Raw genomic sequence first — 19192 nt, 5'->3', positions numbered from 1 at the left:
AGTGGGGTCATTTAGATACCCCTAAACATACAGGAACCTAGGGGCCCAACACAGACCCAGGCCCGTGAGTGTTTTCTCTCTCTCTCTCTCTCTCTCTCTCTCTCTCTCTCTCTCTCTCTCTCTCTCTCTCTTTCTCTCTCTCTCTCTCTCTCTCTCTCTCTCTTTCTCTCTCTCTCACACACACACACACACACCTGAGAACTTCTACACACCTCCTTGAGCCCAGTACCAGAAACAGACCTCTTAACCCAGACAAAAGACAGAAGATTGTGAGGTGACAAGCTGTCCCCAGCACCTAGCTTGTCCCTTCCACCCTATTCACTTTGAGATGGGACTACACTGGGACTCCAGGGAGTGTCAGGGCCTAGAATCTACCTACCACAAATCTCCCCCCCCCCCCCAGGTCTCTCCCTGCCTTACTCTTTTTAATAGGAAGGACATTCTTTTCTACACCAGTGTCCCAAAAGGAACCACTGCCCATTTCCACATCAATGCCGCACACACACACCCTACACATACCATGGGAAGTGAGATCTTCCAGCTGCTCCTGGCCCCAATCCTAAAGTCTGACCAGACTGGTAGGACCAGCATCATCCCTGAGCCTATGGCATCTGCTGGCCTCTGATGATCTAAACTGTGCTGCCATCTAAGGTGCTCAACAAGGCCAGTTTCTGAGAGCCCTGTGAGTTCTTTTACCCACCACCAATGTTTGGTCAAAATAAAACAGCTTCCTCCTAGCATTTGAGACCTGCTCAGACTGGGTCAGACCTGCCAAGAGCAAGCACCTCTCTAATGAATATTTTCAGAAGGGGAAAAAATGTGAAGAGGACTTGGGGGGAAATGTTGAAAGGACGAATACTCTGCTTGACATCCTCATCCCCACATACACCACTCTCAGCCAGTCTGTCATGGAGCCAGACTCCTCACATCCCTCACCCTTTCGTGGCTGTATTGTATTGGTTTTCCCACCAATTCTACCCCACAGCTCCCATCCTAGGGTCCCACCTGTGGGTTCCCTCTGGGTTCCTGCAGTTGACTGTGGCGGTTTGGAAGGGATCACAGGTGGCTTGGCCCTGGCACAAAAACTAAGGCACAAGACAGAGGAAAGAGGAGACTGCAGAACTGGCTATAGTTTGTAGGACTACAGAGTGTAAAGAGAATCCAGAACAAACCAGCTCCAAACAAGCATTTAGTTATGCCTGGAAAAATCCGGACAAAAAGCCTAGGTTTCCTTGTAGAATATTTATAAACAAATTCTGGGCAGATTTGGGGAAAAAAATCATCTTGGCTTAGAGCCTCAACTTGTCCATCTGGAAAACAGGGGTTGGGGGGATAAGCTCTTAGAACAGTAGTACTCTGTGCTGCAAGGGAGTCAGTTAGATTAAGGTGTGGCCTTGAGTGTTTCCTGGGAGCAGTAAAAAAGAGAACGGTGGGATTTAGCAGAATAGACCCCACACACACCTAGCAAAGTTGGTACCATCACTGGCCCTGATGATTCCTGTCCTCAGTGGATAGTAGCCAGATATGAAGGACTTAGCCATCTTGAAGGAAGCTGGCTTAAATCAGGGCTGAAAGAATGAAGAAAAAAGGTCTGTTGTGGGACTTGTAGTCATGCGGGGTCTCCTGGAAGGACTGAGGACATGGGGAACTACTGGCCAGCCATCCTGATGGACATGAAATAGAAGTTTATCATGTCCATTTGAAAACAAGAGTGCATGGAAAGGCTTGAAGGTCATGTGGCACATGGGAAGCTGCAAGACCTCCTCCCACTCCCCAGGGGACTTTGCACAAATGGACACAGCAGGGTAGAAATAGCCCCTGGGATAGACTGTGAACTCTATAGAAAGTACCAGAAAGCTTCAAGTTTTTTAGTAGAACCAACACAGCTTTGCTGTAGCCTGCGGATATGGATACATTGTCTTTTGTGTCTGTGCTTTGATAGGTACTGGTAGATCAGAAACATGTCTCCTTGTAGAATAGAATGTCAATGTTTATGGGTGATAACCCCACTGTGCGCAGAGGATTGACTTAGGTGTCCTGTATCTAAAGCCTGCAGAGCCAGCTTGAAGAAGAGTTGGACCCAGAAGCACGCATAGATTGAGTTCATGCCTGTGTTCACTATGCCGAACATCATTTGCATATCATCTCATTTAATCCTCTGAGCAACCTGAAGGAGCCAGTGTTCTAGTGTGTGCCTTTGCTATCACATGCTGCTGCTGCTGCAGTAGGAATGCAGGAGACAGAATTACTTACACTGTGCTGCTGTAAGAGCTCTGAGAAAGGACCAATGCATCCCTAGGACATCCAGGAAGGTGTGACAGGGATGGATGAGCTTTACCCTTCAGGTATACCAAATACTTCAAAGTGTACCAAATGTGGTCCATATGACAGTACACACCATCAGGCACTCATGGTCAAAAAGGGATCTGAAATTAGGAAGATTGGGGAAAGTACATCCATATCATCTCCAGGAAAGCCAAAATCAAGCACCCGAAAGAAAGAAGTTGTTGAGAGAAGATACCCATCCCCCAGAGGAACATTTCCAATGCCCTTTTGGCATATTTTGCCTGCACTTTACTGTCTGTTCTCTGCATGTATCCATGTGCTTGTGAAATCTTTTGTTTGTAGGTGACGTGGTGGGTGTATGTGGATATTTCACATATGAGTGAACACACATGTGTGCATGTGCATGTGGAGTCCAAGGGTCAGTCCTCAGGATCTGTTGGAAGCTGCCATGTAGCTACTGGGAATCGAGCCCTAGTTCTCTGCAAGAGCTGCCAGTGCTCTTAACCACTGAGCCATCTCTCCAGACACTGTCCACCTTGTTTTTTGAAAGCTGGGTGGTGGTTGGTGCATGATAGTTAGTCCCAGCACTCAAGAAGCAGAGGCAAGAGAATCTCTGTGAGTTCAAGGCCAGCCTGTTCTACAGAGCCAGTTTAATGACAGCCAGGGCTACATAGAGAAACCCTATCTTGGCAGGGGATGGAGGGGACTTTAAAAAAAAAAAAAATAGGTCTCTCACTAGGCCCCAGGGAGCCTCCAGCGTCTACTTCCCTGGCACTGATATTACAAGCACACACCACTGTGCATGGCTTCTTTCATGGATGCTAGGCCTTGAACTCAAGTGCTCATGCTTTCATGGAAAGTACTTGACTATCTCCCTAGCCCTATAAAATAGGATCATTAAGTAGCTGTGGTTTGCCTGTATGTATGTATGTATGTATGTATGTATGTATGTATGTATGTATATATGTATGTATGGTATACTTGTATGTTCTGTACATGGGCACAAGTGTCTGTGAACATGCAGTTGTGTGCATGTTCCTATGGAGGGCAGAGTATCTTCCTCTATTGCTCTCTACTTTCATCTGCTAGCACAGGGTCTCTTGCTGAACCTGCAGCTCTCCAGTTTGTCTAGCTAGCCAGCTTCCCTAGAGATCTCCTGTCTCTGTTTCCCAAATGCTTGAATTACAAATAGCCACCATCCCTTCTCTGCTTTTTTTTAATAATTTTTATGTGTATCCCTGTTTGGCCTACATGTATGTTTATGCATTTTGTGCAATGCCCACAGCTAAAAGAGGGCATTAGATCCTCTGAAATTAGAGTTACAGACAGTTGTGAGTGTCAGTGTGGCTTCTGGGAATTGAACCTGGACCTGTGCAAGAACAGCCAGTGTTCTTAACTACTGAACCATTTCTCCAGCCCCTCCTGCTTATCATTCTGTGAGTCCAAATACTACTTTTACAACAAACACGTTATCTTTGGAGCATCTCCCCAGAACCCCCATGAAGTCTTCACTGATACCTGTCTCCCATACAACCTGTTTTTTTTCACAGGTGAATCCCAGATTCACATAGCAGTTTCTCAGTAAAATATGTTTGATTTTACAAGCTAATGGGCTTCCTTCCCTCAGCCATTTCTGAAACAGAAAGAGGTCAGATCTGTCTGCCTTAGGTAGAGGTAATGCTTGGTAAGGCCAATCTGCCTCACCTGTGCCCACCATCCAGCTCAACAAGCTCAGGAAGCTGGCACAGATGACAGAGAAATATATCTCCATCTGTGCACCTGCCACAGGAAGCCCTTGTGAAAGGGCTTTGATGTTCTTCCTCTGTCATTTTCAAGGTCATTACAATAAAGAAAATGAAGAAATTTGCCCCCAAGTGAACCTGTTACAGTGGCAGAAAATAAACTGGTAAGGACACACAACATAAACTTATTTTTTTTTTAGGTCAGATGAGAATTTGTAGGTCATAATGGTCCACCCTTAGGTTTTCACCTGAAGGTGTGTTGCTGTTACTGCTCCTGTTATTACCAATAATAGTGATTATAGTTTTATAGTGTTTAGTCCTTAAAGATCATCACCACTAAGGGGAAATTTGCACTGGACTGTGGGGGCCACAGTGGCCTTGACAGTCTTTACCCTCAAGGAACTGTCTATCCAACAGAGAATCAATATAGGCCACTGCCCATCCTAAACACAGGACAAAAGTCTGAGTGGTAATAATACAGAATGGGGGAGGAGGGAGGAAGACAGAGGGGAGGGGTGAGAAAGTGTTGGTCAGGTACTATGATTAGCCCTGTTTACAGATTAAAATGTCATGATACCCTGGATCACTAAAGGAGTGTAGGAGGAGGTTTCAATTGTCAGCCAAAAGATCTAGAATAACTATCCACCCTGCAAGAATATGGAAGTTTACAGAACATCTTTAAGAAATGGGTAGAACTGACAGGGTATGTAGCACCATTGGTAGAATGCTTGCTTGGCATGCACAAAGCCCTGGGTTCAATCCCCAGCACTATAAAAACCAGATTTAATGGCTGTTCTAGCTTCATTTCTATTGCTGGGATAAAGTACCCTGGCCAGAAGTTTGAAAGATAGTTCAGCAATTATAGTACCTTCTGCTCTGCACAGGAACCATGTTCACTTCCCAACATCCATGTTGAGGGACTCACAACTCACCAACTCTGGTGATCTGACACCCTTTTCTGGTACCCTCCAAGGGTCCCTGTATTCACATACATACACCCACACAGAGACACAAGTACACATAATTAAAAATAAAATTTCAGCTGGGCAGTGGTGGCGCACATCTTTAATCCCAGCACTTGGGAGGCAGAGGCAGGTGGATTTCTGAGTTCGAGGCCAGCCTGGTCTACAGAGTTAGTTCCAGGACAGGCAGGGCTACACAGAGAAACCCTGTCTCAAAAAAGCAAATAAATAAATAAATAAATAAATAAATAAATAAATAAATAAAATTTCACTGAGCATGGTAGCACACGCCTTTAATCCTAACACTTTAAAACCCCAAATAAATAAAAATAAAATGTTTTTTGGTTTGTTTTTTTAGTTTTAGTTAGGGTTTCTCTGTGTAGCACTGGCCATTCTGGAACTCTGTAGACTAAATTGGCCTTAAACTCAGAGATACTTCTGCCTCTGCCTCCCAAGGACTGGGATTAAAGGCTATACCAACACCACCTGGCAATAAAATGAATTTTTGAAAAATACCCCAATCAAAAATAACTTGAAGGAGGAAGGGTTTATTTTGGCTTACCATTCCAGGTTACAGCCCATCATTTTGGGGAAGTCAAAGCAGGAATTTAGATGACTATCAAGAGCAGAGAGTATCAATGCTGCCTACTTGCTTACTTTTACTCAGCAAGATTTCTTTACTCTCATACATTCCAGAGCCCAGCATAGGGAATGGTGTCACCCACAGTGGGCTCTGTCATTTAACAGTCAAGACAGTCCCCAATAGATATGCCCACAGGCTGACTTGATTTAGACAATTTTGCAATTGAGACACTCCTCCCTGGTGATTCTAGGTTACAGCAAACCGACATTTAAAACTAACCTGTTTAGTGGTCTATATCTGTCATCTTAGCACTCAGTAAGTGGAGGCAGGAGGATTAGGAGTTCAAGATCATCCTCATTTATCTGTCAAGCTTGAAACCAACAAGGGCTACCTATGATCTCTATCTCAAGAAGAGGAGGAGGGGGACAAGGGAGAGGAAGAAGAGAAGAAAATTTAAAACAGCTAAAAATTAAAATAAGAAGAAAGCAATCCCCAATGTTGTCCTTGTTACCCCAGGAACTATATAGCCTACTCTTTGCCAAACAAAAGGATCTAGAACCCAGCCATACTATTGCTCCAGGACTTGGGGACAGCCACAGCAATGATGGTCTGCAGTTTGGGAAAATTGAGGACAGGTAGCACCATTCCAAAGCTTTAGATCCTGAACTGAATTTATGTTTGTGGTGATCATGGAAGGGAGGGGATCTGAAATGAGATTTTTTTTCAGTTTTCAATTCAGTTTCAATTCAAATTTTTCAAAAGGGAATTTGGAGTCTTTATTTCTCTTCATAATGTCATGCACTCCATAGAAGTTGCCCATATAGGCTGGCTGGCTCACTGTGCTGAAAAACAATGACCATGAATTACCAAGTACTCATTCAGATTTACCAGCTGCACTCAGAGTTTTATGTATATCATTTCTGTCTGGATCATTTTGTTTTGTTTTGGGTTTTGAGACAGTATCTTTGTGTAGCCCTAGCCATTGTAGACCATGCTTGTGAGACAGTGGACTGTGCCAGGAAACTTGGTAGGTTGATCAGGTTCAGAGTCCCCGGCTCCCAGACACCCACCTGAGAATGTAGGCAGCTTCCTGCTCCCTGCCAGATTCCTGGCCTGGAACACCTGTCCACACTTGCCATGTTGGTCATGTAGCCCAGAACAGAGTTCTCCATGCTAATGAGGTATCTATAGGTCCTGAAAGTTTAACCAGTAAGCTTCCCATCTCAGACATTCCTCCCTACAAAAGGTATTTAATCTCTGGTCCACCCTAGGGAGTTGGTATGCATCCATTTTCCACCATGAACAGTCAATAAACAGTATTGAGAACCACCGTGAGGAGCATGAAGGAAGCCTTCCTCCTATAGAGCTGCAGCCTAAGTCTCCTGTATTAGGCCTCTCTGCACTTCCAGACAAGTACCACCAAGCTAAGGACTTCCGCTGATGAGCTAAGCCAAAGTTCCCATTTCTCCCAGCCCCAGAATAGTCCTCAGACTGCGGGCCCCTGACTCTGCTCTCAACTGCTCAAAACTCAGTGGACCTGGACGTCCAGGAGTTTGGGAGTACCCAGTCCCAACCTCATTGCAGATCCTTCATTCCCTACTCTTCTGTGTAGCAGCCCAGTGGCAACTAGATGCCTAGGAGTCAGGGAACCCCAGCTTCAACCTCCTCCATCTTAGACTGTATTTTCTTACCCCTGAGCCATGTCTCAGCACTTCGCTAAAGCCCAGTACCCTATGGCAGCGGCCACACCCCACCTGCCAGGCAGAACATGGACCCACACATGCTGGCCTCAAACTCAGAGATTCTCCTGCCTCTGCCTTCTGAGTGCTGGGATTAAAGGTGTGCACCACCATGCCCACCTTTGTTTTGGGGTTGGCTTGGGTTGGGGTTTGTTGTTTTGTTTTTTTGCTTTTTGGTTTTGGTTTTGGTTTTGAGATAGGAAAGGCTCTTATGTTAGCATCAATCTCCCTATATAGCTGAAACTGGCCTTGAACTCCTGGTCTTCCTGCCTCTAATTCCTATGACAGGCATAAACCACCATGTCTGATTTTGTGGAAGGGGACATTTGTGCAAATGCACATACCACAAATGTACATGTTTACAGTGGCCAGAAAAAGGAATCAGGGTCTTTCTCTTATTCTTTTGAGGCAGGGTCTCTCCCTGAACCTGGAGCCCATATTTTTAGACTAGACTAGCATCTAGTAAATCCAGCAATAATCTTATTTCTGGACCTTACAACACTGCGGTTACTGGAATAAGCAGCATCACTCTGGCTTGTTTTATGGGTGCTGGGATCAGAACGCAGATCCTCATGGTTAAGAAGTAAGTACTTTTAACCACTGAGCCATCCATTTAGCCTACACACCTGGTTTTCTGTGGTGTTGGGGATGGAACCCAGGGCTTCATACATGCTAGGCAAGCATGCTGCCAACTGAGCCACATCCCTGGCTCATATATATTATATTTGTTATATGTTAAATATAATAGACATATATTTTAACTATATATTGTTTTTTAAAATAAAAATGTAGATAAGGCAGAAGCATCATGGGTGACCTTAGGGCAAAGACTGGAAAGAGGAAACAAAGTTCAAATCCTCTTCTGGTGATAAAACTGGGGTACCAGCCAGTGAGTAACCCTCTCCCTACCAGTGTGGTGCTTCTTTATTTTCTAATATTCTTTATTCTGTTCTTTATTTTTCTAACTACCCTTGTACACAATCTTTTTTGAACAATATTCTGTGAGGTTGGGGATGTAATTCAGTAGTAGATAACTTGTCTAGCATGAAGTTCTTGATTTGATCATGAGTACCAGAAATAAAAAATATATTAGCATATATATATAAAATGTGTATAATTTATTTTTATAATTTTGGGTGGGGTTTTTTGAGATAGGATCTCTTGTAGCCCAGAATGGATTTGGATTCCTTATGTGACCAAGGATGGCCTTATTGGATTTTTGTTTATTTAGTGTGCAAGTGTGTATGTGTATGAAAGAGCAGTACATGTTATTAACTACTGAGCCATCTTTCCAGTCCCTAAAGATTTTTATTTTTTATCCATGTGTATGTGAATCTGTTTAAATTTGTGTGCGTGAGTGAGCATATGGATACCTGAAGGGCCAAAAGAGGATATCAGGTCCCCTAGAGCTGGAGTTGCAAGCTGTTGAGAGCCGACTGACCTGGGTACTAGGAACCTAACTCAAGTCCTCTAGAAGAGCAGCAAGAGTTCTTAACTGCTGAGCAAACTCTCCAGTCCAACACTCTAAATTTTTAATACACATTTTTTGTTTATTGGATCAGTGTATGTATATGTCTGTATGACATATGTGTTTAGGCATGCATCATTTTCTGCATGTGGAAGTCAAAAGACAGCCTGCAGCATCTGACCACACCATCCATATTGTTTGAGACATGGCCCCGTGTTGTTAGGCTGGCTGGGCCTGAGAGCTGCTATGGATTCTCATCTTTCTACCTCCTGTCTTGCCACTGGTATGCTGGGATTACAGTCATGCACTACTTCTCCAGCTTTACAAGGGTTCAGGGGACTCAAACTCAGGTCCTCAAACACATACACAGCAAGGATTTTACCCATTGATCCATCTCCCTACCTACCTCTAGTGTCCATTTTTGCCTCTATGATATTTAGTTATTACATCTCCTCTAGCTCCCATGGGCTATGGAACTTCCTTGTAATGCCCTTGTTTCTGATGACCTTCACAGACAAGAGCTGGCGGATATTTCATACAGTGTCCCTTCATCAGGACCTCTCTGGCATTCTTCTCTCGTAGTTAGAGAAAGACAATGACTTCAATGGAGAAAAAAAAAAAAAAAAAAAAAAAAAAACACAGAATTAAAGCGCCCTTCCCTGTCACCTCCTGTCAAGGGCATATGATATCCTTATGAGGTTACTATTGCTGCTGACCCTGATCACCTCTCTGAACCACATGGGAATTTTTGTCTTGATTCACTCAACAAATGTTTACTGAGCACCTGCCAAATGCTAATTGTACATTAAGGGATTAGAGCATAAAATTAAGATACTGCTCTGTCCTCAGATCGTAGTAAGACAGGCAAGGACAGAAGCCATTGGCACAAAATTTATGTAGGGGGCTGGGGAAACAGCTCGGTGGTTAAGACATGTGCCATGTGTGAGGACTGGAGGTCAGATCCTTGGTACCCACCTTGTGCCTGATGGGTTTTATAGCCCACCTTTAATTCTCTCTAGGTAGGCTAGCAATGTAGATGAACTCTGAGTCCAAGTGAGAGTTCCTGGCTCTATCTACAACGTGAGCAACTGAAGATGCCACCAACCTCTGCTCTCTGCATGAATCCTAGTGCATACAAGTTCATCCCCCTCCCCATGTGCAAACACACACACGTGGAGGAAGCGTGTATATCGGGCTAATGTGTGAGTGTATTTTCAGGGGAAAAAATTTAGGATGGTAGAACAAGATTGACAGAAAGGCTTCATAAGTAAGCATGCTTAAGTGGGGGCTAGAGAAACGTTTCAGTGGTTAAGAACATTTATTGTTTTTTCCAAGTTCAGTTCCCAGCATTCACATGATGGCTTACAACCATCCTTAACTCCAGTTCCAGAGAATACAACACCCTTTTCTAACATCTGAGGGTACCAGGTACACATACATACATGCAGGCCTTGCACTCATGCACATAAAATGAATCTAAGAAATGAAAAAAGAATGTTTCAGGAGAGATGACTCAGTAGGTAAAAGCACTTACTAGCAAACATGACAAACTTAGTTCAGTCCTAGGAATGTACATGATGGAGCACAGAACTAATCTCCTGAATGGTCCTCACACCTTAACATGCATGCTGTGGCACATACATATCTACACCGCTAATTGATTAATTAAATATGTCTTATTGAAAAAAAAGGAATTCTCAGCTGGACCAGGACCTCAGCTCCACTGGCAGAATGCTCACCCAGAATGCTCCAGGCCCTGGGTTCTATCCTCAGTACCATAGAAAATTGATCGTAGTGATGATACTTGTAAACAAAACACAAAGAATAGAGAGGGAAGGAGGAAGACAGAATGTGTTGGATTAAACTACATACAGTAGGCCAAAGGGGCCTTTCCAAAATCTCAGCCTAGTTCACAATCCCTAAAAGAGAAGGCTCTGATTACTGCAGGATTGTTTGACTTCCTTTGGTGTTCCATCCCTTTTCCAACTTTGTTTTGTTTTGTTTGTTTTCTTTCTCAGTACTGAGGGTTGTTTTGTTTTTGTTTTTTTTCCAATACAGGACCTCATGCATGCTAGGCAAGTATCCTCCACTGAATTACATTCCCACTTCTTTTATCATTTTTAAATTTTGGGTCAAGGTATCACGTTTCCCAGGCTGACCTGGAACTCATTGTATAGCCAATAGCAATTTTGAACTCTTCAGTCCAGCATGGCCTTGAACTTGTAGTCCTCCTATATTGGTCTCCTGAGTAGCTGTGATTACAGGCCTGCACCACTAAGCCCTACCTTCTGGCCTCTGTGCCTTAGTTCCTTTGCAGTCTGCCTTACCCTTCATCTTTTTGATTGAGATGTAATTTATACAATAAAAATTATTCACCTAAAGTTTACCACATGCATAGTGTTGTAATGCCATCACCATAATCTAATTGTAGGCACCCGCACCCTCTAGGCAATCATTCCATTTGGCCTGCTGTCTCAACCCCTGGAAAGAAGTAATCCATTTCTTGACACTCTATATTCCTCGAATCTGCATATTTAAGGGTAAATATAACAACCTGTAACTAGCGTCTCTAACTGAACATTAACATTCACCCATGTAGTATATGTCAGTATATCATTCCTTTTTGTGGCTAAGTAATATTCCAGTGTGTGTCTTTGTTGATGCATTCATCCATTGATGGGCACTTACATCATCTGTACTTTGTAGCCAATGTGAGCAACACTGCTACGAACACGAGCATGTACACTTACATGGGTGGGTAACCTCTAGTGGGAACTGCTGGATCCTGCTGTACCTTATTACTTCGAGAAACTCTCTGGCTGTTCCATTCTGGGCATTCATCTGGATCTATCATATGCATTTTGGGTGACTGTTTCTTACCAGGAAGATCAAGAGTGGCTCCTGCCTTAGAGAGAGAGGTCACCAAACCTTGTGAAGGAGCTGAGGAATGATGAAGCTGTTGAGGGCCAGCTGGCAATCTTGGCTAACCACGGGTAGAGAGAAAAAGCAGGAGATGAGAGTCTCGCCTACATTAGCTTGTTAGACTCTAACCATAGCGCTGGAGAGATGCTGTTTTGGATGCTCTTGCAGAGGACTCGGGTTCTATTCTCAGCACCCACATGGTAGCTCACAACCATCCTTAACTCCAGTTCTAGAAGATCCAGTGGCACACATGTGGTAAACTTACATACAGGCAATAAACATTCATACACAGAAAATAAATCTTTAAAAATAAAATTAAAATAAACCTTAAGAGTGCACTGGGGATTTATCTGCCTAGCGCGCACACAATCTTAGATTCTGTCACTGTATAAACTAGGCAAAATTAAAGATTACAGAGACCTGTTATCACAGCCTTTAGGAGATGGAAGCAGAGAGATCAGGAGTTCAAAGACATCCTTGGCTACTCAGTGAGTCTGAGACCAGCTCAGGCTACAAGACACCATTACAAGGTTATAGAGGGAGAGATGACACACAGGTGACTAAGATGCCCTGGCCAAAGAGGTAGGAAGAGAAGCAGGAGACTCTCTTTATTAACTAGATAGGAAAGGGCTTCAAGAAAAAGAAACGATGGCTAGCAGTGCCCAAATGCCAGAGAGGGAAGAGGAAGAGGAACTCAGAGACACTTAAAACCTGGGCTTTTCTATCCTTCACAATCATTGGCCACCAGCACCATGTTTACTCAGCCCTCTGAGTGGTCACAGCAGTAGAAATTGTGGGGGCACATTGAGTTCACAATCTAGAAGCAGAGAGCAATTGGCTGTAGTGCTTTACTCACTTTCTCTTAGTCCCACAGTGGGTCTTCCCACCTCTATTAAACCTATCAAGAGAACCCCACCAGCCATGCCATAGGCCCACAAAGCTGATGAGTTAGAGTGTGAATATCGATAAACTTCAAGAGAATATGTGTGACTAGTAGCCTGTGTGTATGTGTATGTCTGAGTGTGAAGGAGTACATATATACCCCAGGAGTATAAATCTGAGTATGTGTGTATGTGTTGTATATGTGTTTCAGTATGTATGAATGTATGTCCAAGTAGGTGAGACTGTATGTACATGTATGTGTGAATATGTGTATATCAGAGTATGAGTATGTATGTGTGTGAAAGTGTATGAATGAAGAGAAGTGGGTGGAGCCCATCCTGAGGCTGGATCCTCTCTGCTTAGCAGGTACTAGGTAATCCCAGACTACCTCATTATCCATAGGTGCCTTTGCCCTGAGCTCTCAATGCTCCCCAAATTCAGCAGTAGTTCTGGAGCCCTCATCCTGCCTCCACTGCCTTTTCTTTCCATGTCCTCCCAGTTCTGGAGGCTAGCTCTGCTTACAAAGATCATTCTCCCTTGGCACTTTGTAGACACAGCCTTGTCTAGCCACAGATTGACACTGCAGGAGGTCCTATAGCAGTCTCAGTCTCTGTCTCTCTCTCCCTCTCTCTCTCTCTCTCTCTCTCTCTCTCTCTCTCTCTCTTTCTCTCTCTCCTCCCTTCCTCCCTCCCTCCCTCCTTCCTTTTCTCCCCCGCTTCCCTCCCTGAAATGATTAACTGCTAGTTCAGCAGTTTATAACTGCTTAAAAACCTTTGGAACTGGTGATCCTCAGCCAGCCTGGAACTCATTGAAATCTATAACCCTGGGCTGGGGAGGGATTAAAGTGCCTGCTGTACGAGTTTTAGGACTGCTGTTCCAATGCCTAGAACCCACATAAATGCCGGGTGGTGGCAGTCTGCTTGTACTTCAGCTCACAAGCTCTGGGTTTTGCTTGACAGATGCCACATCAATGAATAAGGTGGAAGAATGATCAAGGATGATTCCTGACGAGGCTAATTCGACCTCAGGACTCCATATGCAAGTGTACACACACACACATACACACACACACACACACACACACACACACACACACACTCAGGACTCCATATGCAAGTGTACACACACACACACACACACACACGAAACCCAAAATCCAGAGTTTTCTGCTCCCCGATAGAGTTGGGGGAGCCCTGAGGGCTGTCCTTGTCCTGAAGGGAGCCAGGTTCCTGAGGAGGGGGGCAGTTCTGAGATCCTCAAAAGATGAAATGAGAGCTCTATGAAACCCCAAAATCCACCACAATAAGGCCTCAGTGGAGAGAGGTCCAGAACTAAACTTAGGACTAAGGTGAAATCCAGCTTACCTGGGAGCCCTGGAATTGATTGGGCACTATAAAAAGGTGCTTACTGCAGACAGATGAACAGTGTTCTCTCAGATTGTGTCTGTTCCCTACTACCTAAGGAATCAGATGTTACCTCTGCAGGGACCATGTGAGGCCCTTTCTGTGGCCATGAGTCAGAATTGGGTCAGGTTGGGTTCAGGAACACAGAACAGACTTCTGGCATGGAGCACAGAAGGAGGTAGACAAGGGTGAAGGTACCATGCTATGTAATCAGAAGTCGGGAGCAGAGATTTCTTTCTGCCTCTTCAGCTCTAGGTTCTCAGATTCTGCATACGGGTAGGTTCACCAAGAGGAAATACAGCTAGACAAAACGAATATGCTCTCCAGTCTCCACCTTCCCCTCCAGAGCCTTTTCTTTTTTTCTATTTTTAATGCATGTTTCTGTGGGTATGTGTATGTTCATGTTTGTGAGTACAAGTATGCATGTACTATGTTGTGCATTTGGAGGTCTTAAGGATAACCTAGGATGTCTGAGTTTCCTGTTGGTAGCCACTCTGTACACCAAGCTAGTTGGCCCACAAGTTTCTAGTGATTCTCCTGTGTCTGCCTCCCATCTCACCGAAGGAGGGCTGAGATTACAAAAGTGTATGTGCTACTATGTCCAGATTTAGGTAGACTGTAGGAATCCAAGCTCACATCTTCACTGACATGTGTATTATCTATCCACTAAGCCATTTTCTCAGCCCATTCCAAAGCATCTTATGATCCTAGAAATGCTTCCTACAAGGAAAATGCCAACTCTGCCCCAACCCCTACATGCCATGACAGACCCTAGGAACCCCAGCTCTCAGCAAGACCTACAGCTCTGGCCACAGGATGGATAATAATGTCCTACATTGATGGACAAATATGTCATATGCTATATGTAATGTGCTTGGTTCACAACCATCCCTTTGAAGGACCCTAGTCTCTAGAGACAGGAGAAGTTCAGTGAGTACCCTAAAAATCACACAACTCATTGACAGAAAGCCAGGCTTTAAACACACTGTTCTATATCAACGCACACCTTTTGATTTGCTTTTATTTCTGTATGTGTGCAGAGTTGTGAGTAAATGTGCTCGTAGAGGCCAGAGGATAGCCGCAGCAGCTGTTCTTCACTTGCTGTTCACTTTGCTTTGTATCTGTTTATTATATCTTAATATTATATGTGTGTCTGTGTGAATGTATGGCATGTGTCTGCCTGCCCTTAAAGGCCAGATGGAGGAGTCTAATGCCCTGGAGCTGTGTTGGAGGCCAACTTTTAGCAGAAAGCAGCTATCAGCTTTGCAGCCATCTTGAGCCATATACCCTGACATGAGACTTGTTTTACATCAGCCTACAACAGCTGAGCACACTCTGATAATCTTGGTTTAGATACCTTGGGAGGTGAGATTAAAGGTGTATAACTTAAGAGTGTGACTTAGAAGTGGTAGAGATCAGATTTAGAGACAAGACCTAAGGGCATGATTAAAGGTGTGACCAAAAGGCATGACTTAGAAGTGAGACATATAAAGGCTAAAGGCAGACAGAAGAGAGATGAGAGAATCAGACACTTCAGGGAGTATAACTAGGAACTAGGAACTCAAGACTTGGGACTTGGACTAGGAAGAGAGACTGAAGAATAAACAGGATTGAATCACACTCGGTCTGGTCTCCATTCTTCCAGTCCGTCCTCACTCTCTCTCTCTTGCTGAACCCCGACCCGCAGACCAGAGCGGCAGCTTGGGCCGGGATACAGTGGCCGCCAAGCATGGAGTGGAGAGGGCCTCAACATTTTAGGCCACCCAAAGAGGGGCAGACTAGGCCCCAACATTTTTGGCGCCTGAACAGGGACTCCAGCTTAGGCCTCAACAGAGCTGGAGTTACAGGCTGTGGTGAACCACCTAATGTGGATGCTGGGAACCCAACTTGGAAAAGAGCACTAAGTGCTCTTAACCGCTGAGCCATAGCTGAGGTTATCACCTTGGTTTTTGTTTGTTTTGTTTGTTTGTTTGTTTGTTTGTTTGTTTGTTTTTTGATGTTGTTGCTTGGGGAGTATTGTTGTCTATTTAAGACAGGGTCTCTTAATGGTCTGAAATTTACCAGTTTATCTAGGCTGGTTGTTCAGTGCACCCAAGGACCCCTCTGTCTTTACCTCCCCAGCATTGAGAATAAAGCACACACTACCACAGTACCATTTTTTATATGGATGTTAGAGATTGAACTTGGGTCCTCATGCTTACGTGGCAAATACTTTATAGACTGAGCCATCTCCCAGCCATTAGCCTTTGTTTTTGTCACCAGACGGGCAAAAATCAAGAGGCCAGTATCCTCAAAAGTCCCTAGAAGGCTAAGCAGATGACCCCAGAAAAAGTAGGAAAGAAGGCTTGGCATGTGAATACTGGGACCAGGATGCCCCCTCTGAACCATCAGCCCCTCTGTGCTTTCCCTAGGGCACCAATTCCTGGCACTGTGATGTGGCCTTGGCTTCCCAGCCAAAGGGGACATTACTGTTCCAGCCCTTGACAGCACCAGAGAACAGTAGAGAATAATTGCTTGATCTGTGCCAGCAGCATACTGTTCTTGAGACAGGGTAATTCAAATGCCATCATGTGGCTTCTAGGGCAAGCCATAGCAGAGGACAGAACACTGTCAAAAAAAGGTCACCAGAACAGGAGAACCCCCTGAAGGGATCACATTAGATCCTTAGGACGACCTCCAGTGACAGAAAACCTCTGTCCTAGACCTTGCTGCTGGATTTGAGCCTTGGCTGTTGGTTGTAGCACATAGAATCTATAGTACAACTAGGAGTAGACCAGGAGTGAAAGTCTGAGATGATGAAGTGTTCTCACTGTGAGCAGGCAGACTGCTATCCCAGAGATGACAGTCTAAGGTGGACATCTACCTGACGCTAACAATATGTATCTCCCACCCCCAGACAGAGCTGTAACCTGGTGTCCCCCTGGCTAATGAGCCTGCCCACCATGGCAAGCCCCACTCTGAGCCCCGACTCCTCATCTCAGGAGGCCCTGTCAGCACCCACCTGCTCTCCAACCTCTGACTCCGAGAACCTCAGCCCAGATGAGCTAGAACTACTGGCCAAGCTCGAGGAGCAGAACCGGTGAGTGGGGAGGAGGAGGGCCAATTCCTGGCTTCCAGGACCATTCACACTCAAAGCTCGGCCTGGGCTACACAGAATAACAGCTACCACAAGATGCTTAAAGAATGGTTTCTCTTTCATCCTCCCAACGTGGGCTGGATAAATTGGTTTCTTCATTCAGAAGAGGAAATCCACATTTCAAAAGGTCAAATGAATCTAGCTTTTCTTTACAAAGCCATTTTTTGAAGGAAGATGTTAAAGCTCCCACCTGCCCCTGTCTTATAGGTCTTGGTTTTGGGGGATTTGAGGGATTTGGAGGGGGTGGTCTTTGAGTTTTCTACCTGTAGAATCTCCTCACTGTGGAATTCTAGGGGAATGCTATAAATACACAGCATGTCCTCAGCTCCTCAATGAGGTATTCGAGACAGGGGCTCTACTACTGAGCAACAATCCTGGGCTCATGCCATTACTCAGGAATGAAGTGAATCCAGCAGATCAGGAGACACTGGCCACTAAGTAAAAACATACTTTATTACTTACAGTTCTCAAAAGGAGAAGAGGCAGACCTGTCAGCCAAGAGGCAGACAAGTGCCTAAGGGAAAACCTGGCAAGAACCTTTATATTGGTTTCCTTGGGCAGGAGTGGGTGAAACAGGGCAGGCAAGCATGCGAGTCACTGACTTGAAGCATTTCAGTCTGGCCCCAGATGCTGGGTACTCAACCCTGAGGTGATGTGAACATATGGATAGTAAGCAGCGTGTAAAAGCTCGATGGAGGAAGTGGTCAGGGTATGGGCTCTGGATTGCTTGATTTGCATATGAGAAAGTTCACTCACAGGCATACAGCCCATTCCTATCTTTAATAACTGCCTAGCCCTAGGAAGAACCATCCTAGTCCCTCCATCTCTCCAGAGTATATAAAGCTGTCAAAAGTATCTTAAAAGCATCGCAGCACGTGGAAGCCTACAGCAGGAGGATCAAGAGGGTGAGGCCAGCCTGAGCTTTGTGCTGGAGTTTTCAGTGGTAAAACACTCACTCACCAAGAATGCACAGGTCCCTAAATTTAATCCCTATTTCAAAATATAATAAAGGGAAGGATGCTAGAGAGATGTCTTAGTGGTTGAAAGCCCTAGCTAATTGCTCTTCCAGAAGACCTGGGTTCAATTCCCAATACTCACATGGTGGCTAATGGCCATTTGTAACTCCAATTCCAGGGAATTTGATGCCCTCTTCTGACTCTGGGGCACCAAGCACATACTGGTACTCAGGCAACACACCTAGAATACAAACAGAATAAAATATTTAAAAATAAGAATGCCAGGCAGGCAGTGGTGGTACATGTCTTTAATCTCAGCTCTCAGGAAGCAGGGGTAGGCAGATCTTTGAGTTTGAAGCTAGCCTGGTCTATATAGGGAATTCCAGGACAGCCAGAGCTATACAGAGAAACCCTGTCTCAAAAAATTCAAAAAAAGGAGAAGAAGGAAAAGAAAGAGGAGGAAGAGGATTAAGTAAAAAGAAGGAGGAAGCCAGGCAGTGGTGGCGCACGCCGAGGCAGAGGCAGGCAGATTTCTGAGTTCGAGGCCAGCCTGGTCTACAGAGTGAGTTCCAGGACAGCCAGGGCTACACAGAAAAGCCCTGTCATGAAAAAAAAAAAAAAAAAGAAAAAGAAAAGAAAAAAAAGAACAGGAGGAAGGAGGGGACATAGCCTAATCTTTAAAGTGCTTGAATGTGATCCCAGAATCCACATTAAAAAGTAATCATATCCAACATTTAATCGCAGCACTCAGAAGGCAGAGGCAGGTAGATTTCTGTGAGTTTGAAGACAGCTTAGTCTATATAGGGAGTTCCATAGTAGTGAGACACTTTCTAAAACACAGACAAACAAACAAAAAACCAAACAAACAAAAAAACCACTAGTCACTAGGTAAGGACAGGCAGATCCCCAAGGCTCACTGACCATCCAACCTTGCTTAATTGGGGAGGTGCAAGTTCATGAGAGGCCCTGTCTCAAAAATAAAATGGACTCCTTAACAGTATTGAAGGTTGAGCTCTAGCCTCTGCGTGCATGTGCAAACAAAGATGGAAAAGTGGAAGGAGGAAGAGAGAAGGAAGGAAGGTAAAGGACATGGTTAATACAACCCCACAGTAT

At 44.6% G+C, this 19192-nt stretch overlaps 1 protein-coding gene across 5 annotated transcripts in view; it reads left to right on the top strand.

The window, feature by feature from the left end:
• The window catches only part of Evi5l (ecotropic viral integration site 5 like), a 42454-nt gene that overhangs the window by 1088 nt on the left and 22174 nt on the right, over positions 1–19192 (top strand). For 3 of the 5 annotated variants that reach the window (XM_076923750.1, XM_076923749.1, XM_076923752.1), the window contains exon 2: positions 16884–17066. In XM_076923750.1, the coding sequence (XP_076779865.1) occupies positions 16915–17066 (152 nt within the window). In that variant the 5' untranslated portion in view covers positions 16884–16914. Of the gene's footprint in view, positions 1–4122; positions 4193–16883; positions 17067–19192 lie in introns of all 5 variants that reach the window. The other 2 variants (XM_076923751.1, XM_076923748.1) reach the window with 1 other exon arrangement.

This window comes from Arvicanthis niloticus, chromosome 24 (genome assembly GCF_011762505.2).
Source record: "Arvicanthis niloticus isolate mArvNil1 chromosome 24, mArvNil1.pat.X, whole genome shotgun sequence".
Lineage (NCBI taxonomy): Eukaryota > Metazoa > Chordata > Mammalia > Rodentia > Muridae > Arvicanthis > Arvicanthis niloticus.
This window is presented reverse-complemented; position numbering and strand designations above follow the sequence as displayed.